This window comes from Equus asinus, chromosome 17 (genome assembly GCF_041296235.1).
Source record: "Equus asinus isolate D_3611 breed Donkey chromosome 17, EquAss-T2T_v2, whole genome shotgun sequence".
Taxonomy (NCBI): Eukaryota; Metazoa; Chordata; class Mammalia; order Perissodactyla; family Equidae; genus Equus; species Equus asinus.
Window position 1 is genome coordinate 21,957,917 of NC_091806.1, and position 20,841 is coordinate 21,978,757.

The 20,841-nt window shown below is 35.4% G+C and overlaps 2 protein-coding genes across 2 annotated transcripts; both read left to right on the plus strand.

Annotated features, from left to right (window-relative positions):
- The first annotated feature begins 381 nt into the window (after nt 1–381).
- Nucleotides 382–1,335, plus strand: LOC139040562 (olfactory receptor 4A15-like). The gene has a single exon (XM_070487316.1). It carries the CDS (start codon nt 382–384, stop codon nt 1,333–1,335), a length of 954 nt encoding a protein of 317 aa, XP_070343417.1.
- A 16,910-nt stretch (nt 1,336–18,245) lies between these two features.
- On the plus strand, nt 18,246–19,172 carry LOC106825942 (olfactory receptor 4C3D-like). Its single transcript, XM_014832970.2, has one exon. The coding sequence runs from the start codon at nt 18,246–18,248 to the stop codon at nt 19,170–19,172; it is 927 nt and encodes a 308-aa protein (XP_014688456.2).
- The last annotated feature ends 1,669 nt before the right edge of the window (nt 19,173–20,841 follow it).

A 20,841-nucleotide genomic window follows, 5' to 3' on the forward strand; every position in this document is an offset into this window, starting at 1 on the left:
ATCTCAGAAGTCAATAAAAGTTTAATGAAAAAAAGAAATTATAATAATGTCAAAAATGTCATCTTTCTGAAAGAGATTTTGGAGAAAGTAGCTTTGTGTTGTTTGGTGGATCATCTCACAGACATGCCCACTTGGGTATATCTTCCAGTTAGATTACTGAAGTCTCACCAGTGTAGTTGATTGTGAAAAGGAATGGAGTAATTTGGAGAGATTCCAAACTCTCATTTTCTAAAGAATTACTCTGTGTGAGACTCTTTGGAGCAAATATTGTTGACAAAGTCATCGCAATTTTGACGCAAAGTTTGTGATCCTCTTAAATTAATTACTGATACTTTTGCTTGCAGCTTCTGATACCCAAGTTCAACACCTTCAGAAGAACACATGGAATATAGTAATAATGTGACTGAGTTTGTCCTGCTAGGGCTCACACAGAGCCCTGAGGGGCAAAAAGTTCTGTTTGTTGCATTCTTACTCATCTACATTGTGACAGTTGTGGGCAATCTGCTCATCATTGTAACCATCATTGCCAGCCAATCACTGGGTGCCCCCATGTACTTTTTTCTGGCTTATTTATCATTTATTGATACGGTCTATTCTACTGCCATTGCTCCCAAAATGATTGTAGACTTAGTTTATGAGAAAAAGACTATTTCCTTCCATGCTTGTATGACTCCAGTCTTTATAGATCATTTATTCGCTGGTGCTGAAGTCATTCTTTTGGTGGTGATGGCCTATGACCGATATGTAGCTATCTGTAAACCTCTTCATTATTTGATCATCATGAATCAGCAGGTTTGCGTTGTCATGCTGCTGGTGACCTGGACTGGAGGATTTCTGCACTCATTGGTTCAATTTCTCTGTATTTATCAGCTCCCTTTCTGTGGCCCTAACGTCATTGACAACTTCGTGTGTGATATGTACCCCTTATTGAAACTTGCTTGCACCAATACCTACCTCGTTGGACTTTCTATGATAGCTAATGGAGGGGCAATTTGCACTGTCATCTTCTTCATTCTCCTAGTTTCCTATGGGGTCATATTATACTCCCTTAAGACTCAGGGTTTGGAAGGGAAATCCAAAGCCTTCTACACCTGTGCATCCCATATGACTGTGGTCATTTTATTCTTTGTTCCCTGTATCTTCCTGTATGCAAGGCCCAATTCCACTTTTCCCATTGATAAATCCATGACTCTGGTATTAACATTCATAACTCCCATGTTGAACCCCTTAATCTATACCCTGAGAAATACAGAAATGAAAAATGCCATGAGAAAACTTTGGAGCAAAAATGTGACTTTAGTTGGAAGAAGGCTGTATCCCTCATGCATAACATAATATCCATTATTTCACAGAAGCATGGAATACTTTCACTACCAGTAATCATATCTAAAAATAACTTCCTTTTGGTCATTTAGCTTATTTATTCTGAAACAGTCATATAAATTATTCTTATCTAAGTGGAATATGTTATAGCCCTTAGAGAGCAAGAGAATTGCATAATTTAATCTCATATAGGTAATCACATTGTATTAAGATTCTTTAGTGGACAAGAAGGTTTTGGTTTTATTTCAGGTTCTTGTTTGTGGGATACAGTATCTTCCTGGTACATAAATGTGACCAAATGGAACTTGTTCCCTTTTTTCCAAAAAGAGTAAAATTTTAAAATTTAAAAATGAGGTTGCTAAAAAATGTTAATTAGCTGTAAAAATAAATATCTTGATTAAACTAATTTATTTAAAATTTCACAGTACATATTCACAGCCGAGGATAAATCCATGAGAAATGAATTTTACACTGTGATGGTAGCATGTGGTTGATTTTGTATGTTCTGATCTTGTTTTGGACTGAAAAATCAAATTGTTCAACCCCATTTTGTACGTCTAGATCAATTGGCCTTCTCTAATAGTTGAAAAACATATTTAAGTAATTCATCTCACAGTAGAGACTCAGAGTCTGCCTACATTCAATCAAATTCTCCGGCTACACTTTTTTTTAATGCAATGCATGTTTAACATTTTGGGAACAGATTCTTTTGTTTTACATAGGAATGCTTTTTTTCATTTTCTGTAAAATATATGTTCTTGACCTAAGTCATAAATCAAAGGTGTCTTCTCTGTTCACAATTTCTCTATAGCAGTTTTGGGGATAAAATACTGTATTATGTATATCATACTTTTAAGGCCTTGGCGTTGCATGCTTCTTCTTAGAATTCACCCTGAAAAATAGATACTTAGGTATAAAATATGCATCTTTTTTGCACTTTATGATCAGATTCATTTTGTGTGCCTAGCAATAGTAAAACCTCCACTTAGTTAACACATATTGAATAAATGCCAGTCTTGAAGTTTCATTTATTTTTCAGTGAAGGAAATATAAAGTACTCTAGATCATTTAATCAGAAAGAAATCCAACACAGTGAATTAAATAATTCAAAATTATCATAATTGGAGGAGCTGACATCTTGATGCTGGAGTGAGCATGGTTGAGATCAAGGATTCACCGCCTAAGCTATGATGCAGAAATGAGGATGCTGGACTCAAGATGAAAGATGTCTTCATGTACTTCTCAAAGTCTTTCCATTCCCTGAGTTTGTAAAGATAATCTCCTTTAAAAGTTTTACTTTTTCTTCTCATTTACATCTTTACCCCACATAGGATATAAATATTCAGGTGTGGTGTGAGATGTAAGTACATTTTCCTTTCTTATTATAAGGATAAATAATTTTCCCAGTATTTTCATTGAATAAATATTCTGTTTCCCAATACCCTGCAATACCACAACTTTCATATACAAAATTGTGTATTTCTATGATTCTATTTCTTAGCTTTCCATTTCATTCAATTAGTGCTAGCCAATACTTCAGCATCTAAATTACTGCAATGTTTCAGATATTACTGCAGTACTAAAAATCACTCCAGAATTTAGTGACTTAAAATACCAACATTTACTTTATCATTTCAGATGGTTTTAGTAGGTTGGAAATTTGATCAGTTCAGCTGGGTACTTCTGGCTCATTATTTTTCATGAAGTTGCAGTCAAAAATTGCCTGAGGCTGAAGTCATTTAACAAATTTATTTACATAAATATATCTGGTACTAGGCTTGAAAGTCTTGAACAGTGGCGACTGGACTAGCTGATACTCCTTGAGATCATGAGGGTGGGGCCATAATTCAATAGAACTGGTGTCCTCCTAAGAAAAGGAAGGGACACCAGAGCTCTCTTGCATGTGTGTGCACAGAGGAAAGGCCATGTGAGGACAGAGTGAGAAGGTGGTCATCTACAAGATAGGAGAAGAGGCCTCACCAGAAACCCACCCTGCTGTCACCTTGATCTTGTACTTTTAGCATCTATAACTGTGAGAAAATAAATGTCTGTGGTTTAAACTACCCAGTCTGGAGTATTTTGTTATGGCAGCCCAAGCAGGCTAATATGATGATGATGATGATAAAAAACATAATCTGATTTTGGAGCAGAGGCCTGAATTGAATCACCAGCTTTCAATTATGGAAAATCATAGCTTTTCATCCAATCAACAGATGTGAATAATTTCCGAATCCAGATAATTTTGAATGAAAGAGCCATCAGCTATCCTTGAATAAGTACTCTGTGACATCACCAGAAATATATGGTGTAAATAATAAACTAAATTTTCTCTGAGGGGTCTGAGATCCTTTACCAGGGCAACTGTGTACTGGGCAAAGAGAAATACTCAAATCTTTCTGGAGATTACTGGGAATAGGTTCTAAACTAATGCTCATTCATGGGTGGCAGAATGTCACTATTGTACACTGGTCAAAAAGTAGAGGGAAGGTGAAAGAATATTAGCCCAAAGCTGTCACACTGGGCCAGTTCTGCCTCTACAGTTAGACTAAATCTATTCTACAGGAGGCATAAATTTCCATAGTGTGTTCCTGATCACTGGAGTAAAGTTATCATGGTATGAAGGACGGAGTAGAAGTATTTAGAACTAGTCTTCCTTTCCAAAATAGTAAGCAAGAAGCAACACCATATACTTGGGCTACCAGAAAGATTTGACAGATGCAGACAGTGAGTCTTAACACACTCCCGTTTAACTTACTTGTTTGGGAATAAAATAGGCTAAATCTGAGTGGAAAATGAAAGCTTAAAAAATTATGTATCATAATCGTAACCTTTTGTGATTTGCCTTTATATGAGAAAATCCTATAGGAGAGAGTCAAAGGCTATATTTGATTATGATCTTTCAGCATCGTCATTTCCCAAGCCAGGTCTCACTTGGAGAACAATGAGGTTCATTGAAGTAATTATATAGATCAATTAGGCAAACAAAACAACGTGTTTTGTTTGAATTATTGTTTCACAAGTGATAATTCCAGCTATTCCATGTAGGAAAAAGATAAACATTTTGAGAGTTAGGAAATCTAAATTCTTATCCTTAATTTGTCACCATCTGAATATGCAATTTAAGGAATGTTTCTGTCTTTTCCTGGGTCTCAATTTCTTCATATGAAAAATAAAAAGAATGAATAAGATACTCTTTACTAATCCATTTAATTCTCAATAACTAAGGTTTTAAAATTTATTTAATTATAGATCAAACTATGGCTTCCATGTACTGGAGTTCCCAGAATATTCTCATCATAATATAATTTAAAATCCAGCATTAGTATTCTAGTTCAATTGAAATATGGTTCAACACTTTCCAGAGACTTCTGATATTGGAAAGCTTTTAAATTACTCAGAGAACACTGGAAGCAAAAGAGCAGAAACTGGTTTTTAGTTTTACCACTTACCAGTTACACTATCCTGGATAAGTGAAATAAACCATTCTAAGACTCAGTTTTTCTATCTATGAATTGAGAATAATGTATTAATTTCATAGGGTTATATGAGATTGAATACGAAAGAAGATTGCCAACAGTATAAACTCAATATGAGATGCTTCCTTTTAATAGTGAATTTAGGATAGATTAGAAATGGACAGGGATTGTAATATGTCACTAACTGACTTCACAAAGTAAAAACATAAATAATAATAATTCTAAATTCTACAAGAGGAGACATGTGAAACTCTCAGAGGAAGAAGTGGACATATTTCAAATCCCCAAGAGTTTTTTGAATCCATTTATTAATGACTCCAGGAGTTAGAATGACAAACAGTCTTTTTAAAGCCTTTGTTGAAAGATGGATGTTAAAGAAGGATCATGCTAACTACCTCACTAAGTGTTTATGTGGGAGGTAACGTGGGGCCAAGTTCAAGATCAAGAGTTGAGTCCAGACAGACTTGAATTATATCCTCATGTCTTCTCCTCACTAACTGTATGTCCATGGGCCCAAGGCTTAACTCTCCTTGTCTCAACTTTTCATATCTGTAACATGGAAGGAGCAACCTTTCAAACACATATAATTCTCTTTTGACAAATATTAAGTGAAATAATTTATGTAAACTTCCTTGCACAATGCCTCTCATATATGAAGCAGTCTATATTAGTTTGGATCAATGCTTATAATAATAATGGCTAACTTTCACACAGAAATCTATAATTTATAAAATAATTAACATGTCTTAAGAGGAAAGTGGGCTTAATTTCCTTAGTCTTAATTATCTCAGAACTTTAATGTTTCTGACACAACAGAAATGGAAATAGAGATGAGAAAGAGCTATTAGAAGATTTAGAACAGTATTAAAATTTCCTTAAAAAATCTTTTCTAAAATTAGAATAATATATAATCATCATAGAAAAATATAAAATACAGATAAGTAAGAAGAAGAGAAGTATATTACTTTCAGCATTACAATAAACCTATAAAATAGTACAGTTTTGCTGTATTAACTTTCTGTATTTTTCCATGTGTACTTTTGCATAATTGTGCCTAAATTTTTCCAAAAAACGTGCAACATTTAACAATATAGTAAATGAACATATTTATACCAGATTGAAAGATTTTGGAGAAATGTTTCTTTAATTCCTGAAGGCAAAAAGGGGATGCCTTATTTAATTGCACTGAAATGGCTTAGAGCTTTTGTACTAATAGACTGTTTTGTAGACCTTTTCTTTCTTAACTCATAGATAGCTTGGTTTTTAACGAAGGAGAGAAGTGCTCTTGGTTGTTCCGCTTGTTTTATTGTATGAGCGAGGTCAGTAAAAACACCATGGTTATTGGTGGAAGATGTGGCTTCTCGTATCACATTTGAAAGCAATCAAACATAAAGACTTCTCTCTCTCCAAGAGTTGTGATAATCTTACTTGATAAAATACAGGAAATTATTGGAGCCTCACTGTTTCCAAATTCTTAATCTCTTTGCACAAGAAATAGCACTCATTTGCTTTCTGAAGTGATGGGAAATTCAGGTGGTTCTTTCAAGATCAGACATTTGGAATTCTACTCCCTACTTTAACAGTTCACTTAATCTTCAGCTCAAAATATTGAAGTGTCTATCTTAGCATGCTAGTCACAAGGACATGATCCAGTGTTACATCATCCTGGGCATCTGAATTCGATTATATGGCCTTTCTATATATCTTGAGTACATATCTCTGACTCTCAATGTTTTCTCTCTTTTTCATTAGGATATTTGTTGTACATATCACAGACTGGGTGCTCTTTGAGAGCAGGCCCATATCTCTGCATCATTCCTTGTAGAAGACTTCCTGTCCCTTACACACATTAGGGGCTGAATACACGGTTGTTGAATTAGCACGTGAATCAATGAAAGTTTGGACAGTAAGAAAATGAATTAATGGATGAATGAATGAATAATGGGTTCTAAGAAATAAGGAATGATTTTCATAAAAGGAACAATTGGTTTTTATCTGGTTGTGATAGTACCGCAACTATAGCTTACTTGATAACTTCTCTCTTAATTCTCCAGAATGTTTAGTGCAAGCCAGAGACCAAAGCAGCCATGTTTGCAAGAGAGAAAACATTGAATTTTTTTAACTGGATATTCTCTCTTTGGCTCACAATGAAACAAATTGCTTCCTTGCCTTGTCTGACATATGGTGATAATGCCTGTTAACATACTTTTGTTTTTCAGCCTGAAGACTGAAAAAAAGGAGGATTATTAAGTCCCTGCGGTATAGCCATCCTACTTTCCATATTATTACATCCATCACTGACGGGAACAGAAAAGGATCTTCACTTTTTTTGGCCCTCTTGGTAGCTATGTCTCTACTAGAGGCTAATAAGAATATTCTCACCAGAATTTCTTCAAAAGATAATGTAGCAATATTTTCTGGGGCTCTATGGACAGAAATACAATTTACTCCTCGAGGATACTTTATTATAGTTACAGTAAATCTAGCAAAACAAAATCTAGAGGCATAAGAAGGGAATGGAGAGCAGTGGACAAGCAAAGATTTCTTTTGTGGGGAAGGGAGAGTTCTGAGCAAAAAGGTACAAGAAAAAGGGTTTGAAGGAGAAAGTATCAGAGAAGGACAACACTTATAAGTAAATCTATTTCGTGATGTCAGAATAGCACAATTGACATTCATGTTAAAACTGTAATCGTGTGACAAAGACTGTCTCTGTCTAATGTCAAAATTAACTAATTCTGATGTGTATGGACTGTGGGTATAGTTGTGTGTGTGTTAAATAGCTTAAGATAACTTTGCTAAAGAAGTAAAAAAGGATTCATGCTGGGTGGTTAAAAGCCATGCAGATAAGGGATAGACAAACATGTTCTCATTCTTTTTAATAATTCATTGCTTTGGACGGCGTAGATACAGCCTCATAGAAAGAACATGCTAATATTAATAGTCATAGTCTGTGACTGTGACAGTCACATTCAGTAAGGATAATCTACTCTTCTAAAAATATTTAATAAGTATTAAAATATCTGATATTCCAGCTAGTTACTTTGTGTGTAGTTTGTGCCAATTACTGAGCCAGTAGCGCTCTCCCTCTCGGACACCCTTTAAGTCAATTATCTTCATTGTACAGTCAATAGATTCAAAGTTAAACGCATTTTATAAAATTATTTTTGCTCCTTATTTCAATATATTGCAAGGATTCCAGCTTAATGATTTACACTTAGCAGCTTCTTTACCCTCCCTAAGTCTTAGTTATTTCATGTCTTAAATAAGATCTGTTAAATAAGACACTGATAACAGTGTCAGACTCAATGTTGATATAAAGATTAAATGTGTTTGGCACTTGATAAACACTCAAGGAACTATTGAGTGTTAGTTGTGACATCTAGCTGTGGAATTGTCTCAATAAATGACAGCACTGTCTTCAGGTGATATCTTCCAAAAACTTTGGAGTGATTTGTATTCTCTCTCTTTACATCCACATCAAGTCCATCAGCAAACTCTATTGGATATGTTTTTATAATACATCACCCTCTACTACTACCATCCTGGTCCAAACCACCATCACTTTTCAGCTGGATGGTTATAATAACCTCTAAATTAGTCTGTCTGCTTCTACCCTTGCTCCTCTATAAACTGATCTCCATGTACAGCCAGAACAATCCACTTGACAGTTAAGTCAGAATCTGCCATTCTTTTGCGAAAAACCTTCAGATGGCAGTACTTGTGAATTAGAATAAAATCACGTCTCTTACAATGATCTAAAATGCTGTACAAGATCTGCCATCAACCAATCCTTATTCATTCCACTCCAGCTACACTGGCCTCCTTTGATGTATTATATCAGCTGTGCTCCATCCTCAAGGACTTTCCTCCTGCTGATCTTCCTATCTGGAACTTTTTCTCCTTAGATATCTTTGTAGCTCCTTCCTAACTTTCTTCAAGTTTAGCTTACGCATTTCCTTCTCCAAAAAGCCATCTCTGACTACCTTATGGAAAATAACACTTCTTCCCAGACTCTATGTACCCTTCAAGTTGCTTTATTTTTCTCACAGCAGTTATCAATATTTGACATAGTATATAATTCTTTTTTTATTTGCTATCTTATGCCTCTACCTACTAGATTGTAAGATCCATGAAAGTAGAGACCTTATCTGGCTTTTTGTTTTGTTTTGCTTGTCAACTGCTATATCCCTATTTCCTAGAGTGCTGGGCATGTAGTAGATAATCAATAAATATTTAGAGGGGCCAGCCTTATGGTATAGCAGTTATGTTCACTGAGCTCCACTTCAGCAGCCTGGGCTTCTCTGGTTCTGATCCCAGGCACGGACCTACGCACTGCTCATCAAGCCATGCTGTGGCAGGCATCCCATATATAAAGTAGAGGAAGATGAGCACTGATGTGAGCGCAAGGCCAGTCTTCCTCAGCAAAAAGAAGAGGATTAGCAGCAGATGTTAGCTCAGGGCTAATCTTCTTATGCTACCAAAAAAAAAAAAAAAAGCACACACACACACAAAATTGGAAATGAGCTTATAAATGTATGATTTAATAGAGCATAAAACTCCATTCCATTCCAAAATCCCTCCTCTATATACATACCCTCACACTCAGGCACAAAATGGCCAAATTGACATAATGGGTTCAACATCTTCGTTTTATTTTGATTGATAAGGATCCTAATGTTAGCTAAATCTAAGTGGGAGTGGAATTGAGATGTTCAGAAAAACTTTTTTTTTCCTTTGAGGAAGATTAGCCCTGACATCTGCTGCCAATTCTCCTCTTTTTGCTGAGGAAGACTGGCCCTGGTATAACATCCGTGCCCATCTTCCTCGACTTTATGTGTAGGACGCCTACCATAGCAGGGCTTGCCAAGCAGTGCCATGTCCGCACCTGGGATCCAAACCGGCGAACCCAGGGCTGCAGAAGCAGAACATGCGAATTTAACTGGTACACCACCGAGCCGGCCCCAATAAAAATGTTTTTTAACAGCAGTTTGTTTCTATTTGCCTTCAAAGCAATTTTTAAAGGAGATTTTTTAATAAATTAACTAAATAAAAACAAATCTCAAACAAAATAAAACAGAAACATCCATGGTGAAATAACATATGGAGTAAAAATGTCTGGATTTTTATGAGTCTTTTAATTTCTCTCTCTAGAAGATAACAATCTCTATTCTAATATTCGAAGGCCAACGAATTTTTAGAAAATTGAAATCATGACTCTCATACAGATATAAAATGAACACCATAAAAGATTTATTTTTAGCTCATTAATTAAGGAGGAAACTAATAAGATGTTATATTTAGCTTAAAATAGAATTCAATGTACCACACATTGTTCAATCATGGATATACAACAAATTTACGAAGAAATGCAAACATGGGATTATTTATAATGTTCAAAGAAATCAATTGAACTTCCACCAGAAAACACTTATATTTCTATAGACAAGACTTATTTGCATTACCAGTTTTCTACAAATTAATGAGTTGTAAAATAACTCAAAGGTAGTAAAAAGCACAAAACCTATAGGATTATAAAATCCCAAAGAGAGTGCTATAGATAATGTATATATTTCCATTAAAGACATCCAGTATCTTTATAGTACATTTCAAGGTCTTGTACAATATTTTTTCCTGACAGAATTTAAATTTGTTTAGCAGCTATACATCAAAAGAAGTAAAGATGCTTTTCAAATAAAATAAATCTATACAAAGGGAAAACTATTTTTTCACTTATTTTTATTTATTTAAAAATAAAAATACAGACTTTCTCCATCCATATAAGTCCTGAAACAGCATATTCTAAACGAGAGATTAAAAAGAGTGTAATTGTGATTATTATCAAGGTATGGATGGGATTAAAGGAAGTTAAAAAGGGATGATAAAATATCCCAATGCAAAGGACAGTGGAAAGTCATTCCCACAACTAGGCCTGAGAGAGAAGGGGAGAGAGTGGTCACAGGGAACCCAGAGGGTCCACCCAGAAGGGTGTGGCCTCAGTTAAAGGCACATAGTCTTTGACATATGACAGGAAGGGAATAGGATAATAAATACCCTGGCATTCTTTTCTTCTCACCTGCCCTCTAGCATTGAGCTAGTACTACCTGTTGGCCAAAAGTTAAGGGAAACAGACCAGGGGTGACAGCTGCTCAAGGTGGAGAGAGTGAGAATAGAACTGAAGGGGTGAAAGGAGTATATGTAGTTCACAGTCCAACAGTTTATCAATCTTTTTCTATGAAAGAGAGCAAACACTCTTGTTGGAGTTTTCTGCAAAAAGCAAACACAGAGGACATAAGAGTCTCCAAACTTATTCACTTAATATTTATTGAATAAATAAATGAATCAGATATTGAAAAAGTACTGAGGATAAAAAGATGAACAAGACAGATACATCCTTACTTCTCTGTGACTTATTTAAAGGAGTTTGAAACTGAAGAGGGGATGAATTAGACGTAATCTGTGTATCAACATTGTCCAAAAACAGAACTGATAGTTGTACAGATGGTTTTATTTTCTTTTGATATTTAAGGAAAAGTATTTAATACCTTTTACTGGCTGAGAGGCAGTCCAGTTTACTGTATGGTGAGCTCCCTGTGCCTGGGATCTTCTCTAGCAAAGGCCGAGTGACCACTTTTCAGAAGATGTTGAAGAAGGATTTCAGCATCCTTGTAGGAAGCTGAACTGGCTTCAAATGTTCACTCTTTTTATAAAATAAAAAAAAGTAGCTTGTTCTTCTCCTCTGGCGTACCATGAAAGAAAATAGCTTATATTATTAAAATACTTTGGACTTATCTGAAAACCCAAAATATAAAGTTCTCATCACCCTGCTATTGAAAATATTCTCTTTACAGATTAATTCACCACTTCTGAATTTATCATCAGCTTTGAAATGAAGGAAGATGCAATGAATATGACTGAATTCATTATAATGAGTCTTACACAGAATCTTCAGATGCTGAAAATACAGTTTTTGGTGTTACTTATCACCTACATTGTCACTGTTATAGGCAACCTGCTAGTTGTGGGTACTTTCATCTGCAGCCAGACTTTGGATTCCCAGTGTATTTCTTCCTGACCTTCTCATTTTTGATAGATGGATGCTATTCCTCTTCCATAATCCCTAAAATGCTAGCTGATTTGCCCTTGGATTAAAAGCTGTCTCTTTCCATGGCTGCATGACACAGCTCTTTACTCAACGTTTCTTAGGAGCTTCACACATTGTCCTTCTTGTGGTCATGGTTTATGACTGCTATGTGGCCATGTGTTGACCCCGGCACTATGTGACCATCATGAACCACCACATATGCTGCCTCCTTGTGGGGGGCGTGTTGGGCAGCGGATTTTCTCTACTCTATTGTACAGATTCTAGTTACTTTTTGGCTACATTCTGTGGCTCCAACATTATAGGTCACTTCATGTATATTTTCCCCTGATACAACTTGCCCGCCCTGACACTTTCCTTATTGGTCTCTTGGCTGCTGCCAATGATGGGGTAATTCCTGAGATTACTTTTGTAATGTTATTGGTATCCTATGTGGTCATCCTGTGCTCCTTGATGACTCACAGCTCGGCAGGAAGGAAAAAGGCCCTCTCTACCTGTGGCTCCTACATCGCAATTGTTGTCCTGTTCTTTGTGCGCTGTGTTTTTACTTAACTGTGACTAGTTCCTACCTTTCCCAAAGATAAGGCCATAACAATAATCTAAACTCTTGTTACTCCCATGTTAAACCCTGTTATTTACACTGAACGGAATACAGAGGTGAAAAATACCTTTAGAAGATTATTAAACAGTAATACAATGTCACATAATAAATGAACCAAGATGAACATTTTATTTCTATCATGATCTTTGCATTTGTTATCTTTTATACCTTAAAGCCCTTCCCATACCTCTCACCTGACACAGCTCCTTTGCAAGGTAGGTATTATTATGATTATTCCTATTTTACAGATGAAATAAAATGAAGTTCAAAAAAGATAAATAACCAGCCCAATGTCAGAGACAGAGCTAGTATTCAGATCTGCATTCTTTTAAATCCAAATCTGATGCTTTCAACTACTTCAAATGTTATTGGAACAAAGGCAGCATTTATATCAGAACCTCTCTTGTTTTGTAGCAAATTGAAACATTTTCTATTCTAATTACAGAGCTGTATAAGGTGCCTGCATAAGTAACCAGTTGCTATTCAAAAAACCATATTGTTTACTGGTGTCTAGAACACTGTGGAAATATAATTTAGAATGAAGATACTTGCCAATATCCCCTTGGCACACAGGTAATATACATAATGTTCAAAATTACATTGGGTTTCTTATTCTGTTGAGGAAAAATTGTCAGTGATTATATAAATTAATTGTATTTAAACATAGGTAAATTTTTTAAGTGTCCTCACATGGTCACAATAACCTTATAAAATTGAAATCTAGTTTTCGTATTTTACAGAAAGAATGGAGGATCTAAAAGTTTAAATAACTAGATCATGGAAGATGTAAGTTAACCTTGAGCCCAAATATTCTTATTCCCTATCCTGTGATCTTTTCATTATACAAATTCCTTGGGGCTAGTATTTGATTATGCCTTGCTGTATTAAAATATTTTTGATTATATACCATAGGAAGCAACAATTTATTAGATTAGAAACTATTAGTGGCAATTAAATGCAGGTTATATTCAAAAGCAACTAGTAAAATATCTCTGAAAAATAATTTACTATTAAAACGTTGTGTTTGTATTTAATTATTTGAATCTGGAATCTTCTTTGAAAACTGCTTTATAAAGGATATATATTTTAAAAAAAACAGGAATCATTACTCCATAGTTGATGAAAGAAAGTATGTCTTAGCTAAACAACTTACCTAACTTATAAGACTTTGTTGTGAATTAATTTTGGCTCTTTATAAAAGTGAAGTCTGTTATCAAAGTACAAATGTGTATATATGTCATAGATGTGTTTATAGCTTCCTCCTTTGACCAAAAGATCCAGTTTCCCACCTCATGGATACAATATATTTTATTGAAAAATCAATGGACACCATGATGTAACATCATTTAGCAAGCATATTATGGTTGTGGAAACATGATGGATAGTAAGAACACCAGCTTCAGGATCAGGAGAGAAACATTTTATTTCTCACTGTGCTGTCATCTATGACCTTAAAAACTCTTTCCATTTCAACAGTTAGTTTACTTAGGTAATTTAGAAGGTGTTCCAAGTTCCATCATTCTGTCGGTGCCAATATTTTTATTATTATAATTATTGTTATTTTGCTTCTACTTCAACTACAAGTAGTAAAATTGGAAAAGTTATAAAAACTATGTGTCTGTAGGCTGGTAATTGACCACAGCCCACCTCCCCAAACTTTTCCACTCCTGGTAAACAACTTAGGAGAAGTCCTTCTGGAATGAAAGGATCCTTGGATTGGATTAAGACAATGTGAGCTCTGCTCTCAAGAGTTTTGTTAGTTTGAGAACGTATTCCTCTACCTATTGAACTGCATGAAACCGCCCATAAGAAGAACACTTTGGCAGGTAGCTGGGTTTTATGAACTTAGTCCCTGAACCCACGAGACATCAAACCATACCTCAAGTACTTTTTGACCAACTGGGATGCGATCCATATATAATTTACTCTGCTATCATTTCAATTTACCCTTCTAGTTTGAAAATCTGTGTTGCTGTCTTTCCAGGTTTTAAACCTCTCTATGCTTAGGTTTATATTATAGAAACAGATTCTTCCAGGAAGAGCTCCAGGAACTTCTCTTTTGAAAAATTATGTTCAGGGGCAGCCCTCACTGATTTAGACCTAAATCTGCACTTTTTTCATTTTGTGCTATGCCAGGCCATGGGGAGCTTGACTAGGCAGGCGTATGGGTTCTAAAGCAATCTTTCTACCAACCATTGTAGCTGTATTATTTTCATCAGTATCATCTTAGTCTAATTTCACAACAGGCACAAGAAACAACTACTTTGAAGAAATACTGTAAGCTTTACCTGGTGCAAAGTGTCAATATTATAATAGGGTTTGTAACTATCACTTAATGTACATCTGAAAACAGTATTTAAAATTTATGGGGGCCGGCCCAGTGGCACAGTGGTTAAGTTCGCACGTTCCGCTTCTCAGCTTCCCAGGGTTTGTCAGTTCGGATCCCGGGTGTGGACATGGCACCGCTTGGCACGCCATGCTGTGGTAGGTGTCCCACATATAAAAGTAGAGGAAGATGGGCACGGATGTTAGCTCAGGGCCAGGCTTCCTCAGCAAAGAGAGGATGACTGGCAGTAGTTAGCTCACGGCTAATCTTCCTCAAAAATAAATAAATAAATAAAATAAATAAAACAAAAATTATGATCACCATGAATGGCAAACTGATCAAAAAATAAAATATTATAATGAAAAATTTGAGTCAGATAGTTACCTACCTAAATGTTTGATTTCTACAGTATCAAATATATAGACTCCATAATGAGTTCTTGTTATTCAAATATACAAATTTAGAAGTGATCGACTTTTTTTTCTCTTGTCATGGTGTTTTGTCTTTGTAGACTTAAGGAAGGAGTTAAAAATTAAAGATGCATGCTATAAAAGTTCTTCTCTTAAGTTCACTTAAGTTACATGAAATAATTGGGTTGTTGGGAAGATCTGCTAACAATGGTGAAATACCCCTGAGATCTAATTAGCTACAGCTAAAAAACTTCACAGGATTTACCTACAAATAAGATATGTGTTAGCATTTGTAAGGCTCAAGAGAAAGGCCTTATCCAAAGGATGTCATTTATAAATCAACCAAGGCACTTAGTGCAGCTGAGCAATTTGGCATTTTTCATCTCACAACTTTACTTCGTTCTTGGTGAACAAACAGCTGCCTGGGGCCCTCGCCATGGAGCTATTTCAGAGAAGTTCATAGGTGAGATTTTTTTCCCCCAGGAAATAATATAATTATGGAATCTGAGTTTTAAAGGAAACTTACAAATCACATAATCACACCTCATCCCTACCAATCTGAGTTTTAAATCTTTTCTTTAGTATGTCAAGCATCAAGAATGATAGAATCAGGGGCTGGCCCACTGACTTAGCAGTTAAGATTGCACACTCTGCTTCAGTGACCTACAGTTTGCTGATTTGGATCCCGGGCATGGACCTAGCACTGCTTATCAAGCCATGCTGTGTCAGGTGTCCCGCATATAAAATAGTGGAAGATGGGCGTGGATGTTAGCTCAGGGCAAATCTTCCTCAGCAAACAGAGGAGAATTGGCAGCAGATGTTACCTGAGGGCCACTCTTCCTCAAAACAAAAAAAAAGAATGATAGAATCAATTACAATAATATCAATTTAGAAGTAAAAATGTTTTGTGGTCATTTTACTTATTGATATGTATTTAAATCAGTTAGACTCACATTATCCATTCCAATTGCCTCAAGATTTTTCCCGGTTTTTTATTATAACATAAGAATTTTGCTATGATATTGCACAATTTTTAAAAACATCTGTGTTAGAAACTACACATTATTCAAAGAAGTGCCCTATAATGTAGTTATCAATTCCTCTAATGTTGGACACTCTATGTAGTTTGTAATTTTACACAACTCTTAAAAATTGGATCAAACCTATTTGTACATAATGATTTTTCTCTTTTAAAAATATTTTCTTTTCACATTTACTCCTTAGAAAGGTTATTGTGGAGTCAAAGTAAAAAGACAAAGTGATTTCTATGTCTCCATAGTTATTGCTAAATCTCTTTTATTAATTTTGTCTTATTCTTACTTTATGTCACTGTACTCTTCTGATTTATTGGGGAGTCCACCTCAGAATAAGGGAATGCAGTAAAGCTGGGCACATTGTGTGCACATATGTATAAGTTCTTCATTTTGGATAATCAAAAATGAAGCTCTGTATCCATTATCTTTGAAAGGAAAATAAAAATTTTGGCAAAGCATGTTATATTATATTGATGTTTTCTCTTATATTCCCTTTGGGAAATTTTCCCCAAAATTTCCTCACTCTATTAGCGATGCAATATCCTGTAACTAGGACTGATGGATGATGGATGTCATGGGAGGATGGGAGAAGAATACATGAGAATGCATATGGCAGAAATATAATGGAGTGGGAGGATCTCAAGAATGGAGAAACTGCTGCTGTTTTGGTAATAAAATGTCAGGAGGGATTACTAAAGGATTTAACAGGGATACTTTTTATGACTTTATATGGACAAACATACATTAATATACATAGTAAGTGTCCAATAAATATTTATTGACTGAGTGAACTTACAGTGAGTAATAGATTTTCTATGTGTTTGTGTGTGTATACATGTATGGTACTTTATCTATCTTATCTAGTAGACTATTTCTGTCTATTTTCCACATTAAATTTCTATTTTTAAAACTTGAGTTTCCTTTGCTTGATAGAACTTCATATATTGAACACCTATCCAAGAGTTGTTGTTTTTTCATCCCAGTCTACTAAAGCCATAAATTTACTGAATGTGACTATGTTAAATTGTATGTTGTACAGAATTTTGAAGAATAAAAAATATTAATTAATGAACATAATAATTATGTTGAAAGTAAAATGACAATGGTCCTAAAGGCATTTGATATTTTCATACCCTACAAATTATGTCAGAAACTATTAAACTGGAATGCAGCTTCCTTTCAAAAGTAAATTTAAAGTTTTTTCATAAAGTAGAGAGTAATGATAAACAGAGTGAAAGGATGAGAGCACTCGTATGCCTAGGATTATGCACTGGGGAAGCATGATATTTTTACACACAAAGAAGTGGCAATTCACTAAGCATTTAATCATCACCCAATTGGTGACAAATTCTACAGATATTATGCCAGGCACTATGGTAGGCACAGCGAGGAACCACACATGAATAGCATATGCGTTATAGTAGGTACCAGGGAGTGTGTCACCAATGTCTTATATATTTCCCTAATCTGTCTGACATATTTATTGACCTTGACTTTCTTTCCATAGTTAAAGCTGTGGGTTCAAATGTGAATTCTCCTGGAAGAGAGAATAAGCCTACCTTACAAAATACATCTGAGAGTCACGATTTGTAAGCTTGCAGACACAGAGAAGTGCTGAGAAGGACAGGGAAATGAAATGACTAAGTAATTTCACAAATTGGAACCAGAAGAAGAGTCCAGATATCCTGTACATAGCCCAGTATTTTCTCAGTAAATTACCCATCAAATGTTGCCCTATAGATGATTTTTAGGTGACAGATACTAGATGTCTGAAGAGATGGAAAACATCATTGAGGAAATAATAAAGAACTGAAACAAGTACTGGGGCCAGGAGGTCCAATGACATGCTCCACATTTACAGTGAGTAGTCTATTTTTCTACTGTACAATGCAGAGTACAGCCCTTTCATGATTAATAAGTATCTTTCTTTATCCCATTATAGGTAATTTAGGCCCCAGGAAGTGGTTACTTCCTAAATGGATCACCTCATGTCTCCCAACAATGTGACTGAATTTATCCTCTTGGGACTCACGCAGAATCCACACTTGCAAAAAATACTCTTCATTGTTTTTCTGTTCATTTTCCTATTTACTGTCCTGGCCAATTCGCTCATTGTCATTACCATTTCCCTCAGCCCCATACTTTCAGCTCCCATGTACTTCTTTCTTACTTACTTGTCCTTCATAGATGCCTCCTTCACCTCTGTCACCACCCCCAAAATGATCATTGACATGCTGTACCAGAGGAGAACCATCTCCTTAAGTGGCTGCCTGACACAAATCTTTGTAGAACACTTCCTGGGAGGATCAGAGGTCATCCTGCTCATTGTCATGGCCTATGATTGCTATGTGGCCATCTGCAAGCCCCTGCACTACATGAGCATCATGCGACAAGGGCTCTGCCGCCTCCTCGTGTTTGTGACCTTGATGGGTGGAATACTGCATGCCACTGTGCAGATTCTTTTCATGGCTAACCTGTCTTTCTGTGGCCCCAATGTCATTGACCACTTCATGTGTGATTTCTTTCCACTGCTGGAACTTGCCTGCAAGGATTCCTACATGCTCGGAATAGTAGTGACAGCCAACAGTGGGGCTATGTGTTTGCTCATTTTTTCCATGCTGCTCATCTCCTACATAGTCATCCTGAGCTCCCTGAAATCTCTAGGCTCCAAAGGACGACGCAAAGCCCTCTCTACATGTGGCTCCCACTTTACTGTAGTTGTACTCTATTTTGTGCCTTGCATATTCACCTACACACATCCTGTGGCCACCTGCCCTCTGGACAAGTTGGTGACTGTGTTCTTTGCTATACTCACTCCCATGTTAAATCCTATCATTTACACAGTGAGAAACACAGAGGTTAAAAATGCCCTGAGGAGTTTGTTGAAGATGAGAGTAACTTAGGCTGTTCGTAATGATGAGAAATTGACTACATATATATATATATATGGAGAATATTACATGTTGTATATTGTTAAAGAAAATTAACAAATTTTGCAGATCACTGATGGAAAATAATAATCCCAGATGCTAACATTTATTAAGTACTTAATAGTGGCCAATCTCTTTGATATGTGTTTTGATAGTTTTTAATGTACTTTACCAAGGCTTCAACGTTTATGTGCATAGATTAAGGATATGCAATGGAGAGAACAACTATAAATCCATGGTTTGATGATTCTAGAGTGTATTTTTCTCCAGAGTCCCACTGCTACTTTACTAAATTTTTCATACATATGTTACTTGAATGAAATTGACTTTTTCATAGAAAAAGCCTTGATCTCAGAGCTTCTTTTGTTTTTGCTTTGCCTGCGGTAAGTAAAAAAGAGAATAGAAATTCTTAGATATATATATGGAGAAGTAACATAAGGGAAGGGAAAAATTCACTAATGATTTTTTTTTTGGCACTACGGATTGACAAAAACCAAAAAGAAAGACATTCACGAAAGAAAGAAAGAATAAGTTATAATCTATCTCTATTTTTTTCTTGTCATAAAAAATAAGCAAGAAGTTTTGAAATTACTCTTAATTTGGTCTTATTTTCTTAAATACCCTTATAGTTCAGAGTTTTTCGTGGATATGAAGGACGTTTTTCTTTTACCTTACCAAGACTTGAGGAGTAATTTGAAGAAACAAGGGTAAACATTCTTTTCTTTCATCTCAACATAAAGGCATATAATTATGTTGTGAAGCTATTGCTTGTAGGTGTGATACACGTATTTACATTAAATGAACACTATTATCTATTGGGCATATTCACATTTTTAGGTGATTTTTCATGTATTAAATTGGTAGTTCCGATATTACTATCCCCATTATACAGAGAAATTGATGCCAAGAGAAATTCACTAATTTACTTGCCTCAGGTCACACATCTAAGATTTTCAGATACAAAATTTTAATCCAAGTCTTTCAGATCTCAGCCTTCGTTTCTTTGAAATAAAACACCATTGACCATCACAGTATGTTTACGTCTATAGACAAGAAACTTTTCTGCAGTCTTAATGATTCACTTTGTCCTTCAAGAAAGATGGTATCAAATTTGTTGTAGCCTTTTCTCTCATGTAGCAATATATTTAAGCAATAATGATCCTCTTTGTACATGGAAAATATTAGATCTTTCTACATTACTACATAACAATTTATAAATTAAAGTTTCTCTGAATGTAACACTCCAACATGTGTTACTTCTCACAAACGTCCCTTTCTCAAACTCACGGGTCATATAGAGCTATTTTTAATTTGATCATACAGTAATGTCAGAGCAAGGTACACTGTTCTTTGGGGTGACAGGCTGTTTTAACTTATGCATGGCTGTCTCACATTCATAAGAAACAGAACAGTTCCCACAGAATCTAAGCCTGGAAGATCATATAAATAGCATGTGATCTATTAAAAATGATCAAGTTTGCAATTGCTGGTAAGAATTAAACATTTCAGCAGAATGTGGATTAAATGATGTGGTTCATTTTGACTGTCAATTAGGAGATGAGAGTATGCCAGGAGTAAGGAGAGGATGAAGTATTGAGTAAATGTTCTTTCTACTCTAAGACAAAAGGGAAGGTTTGAAGAG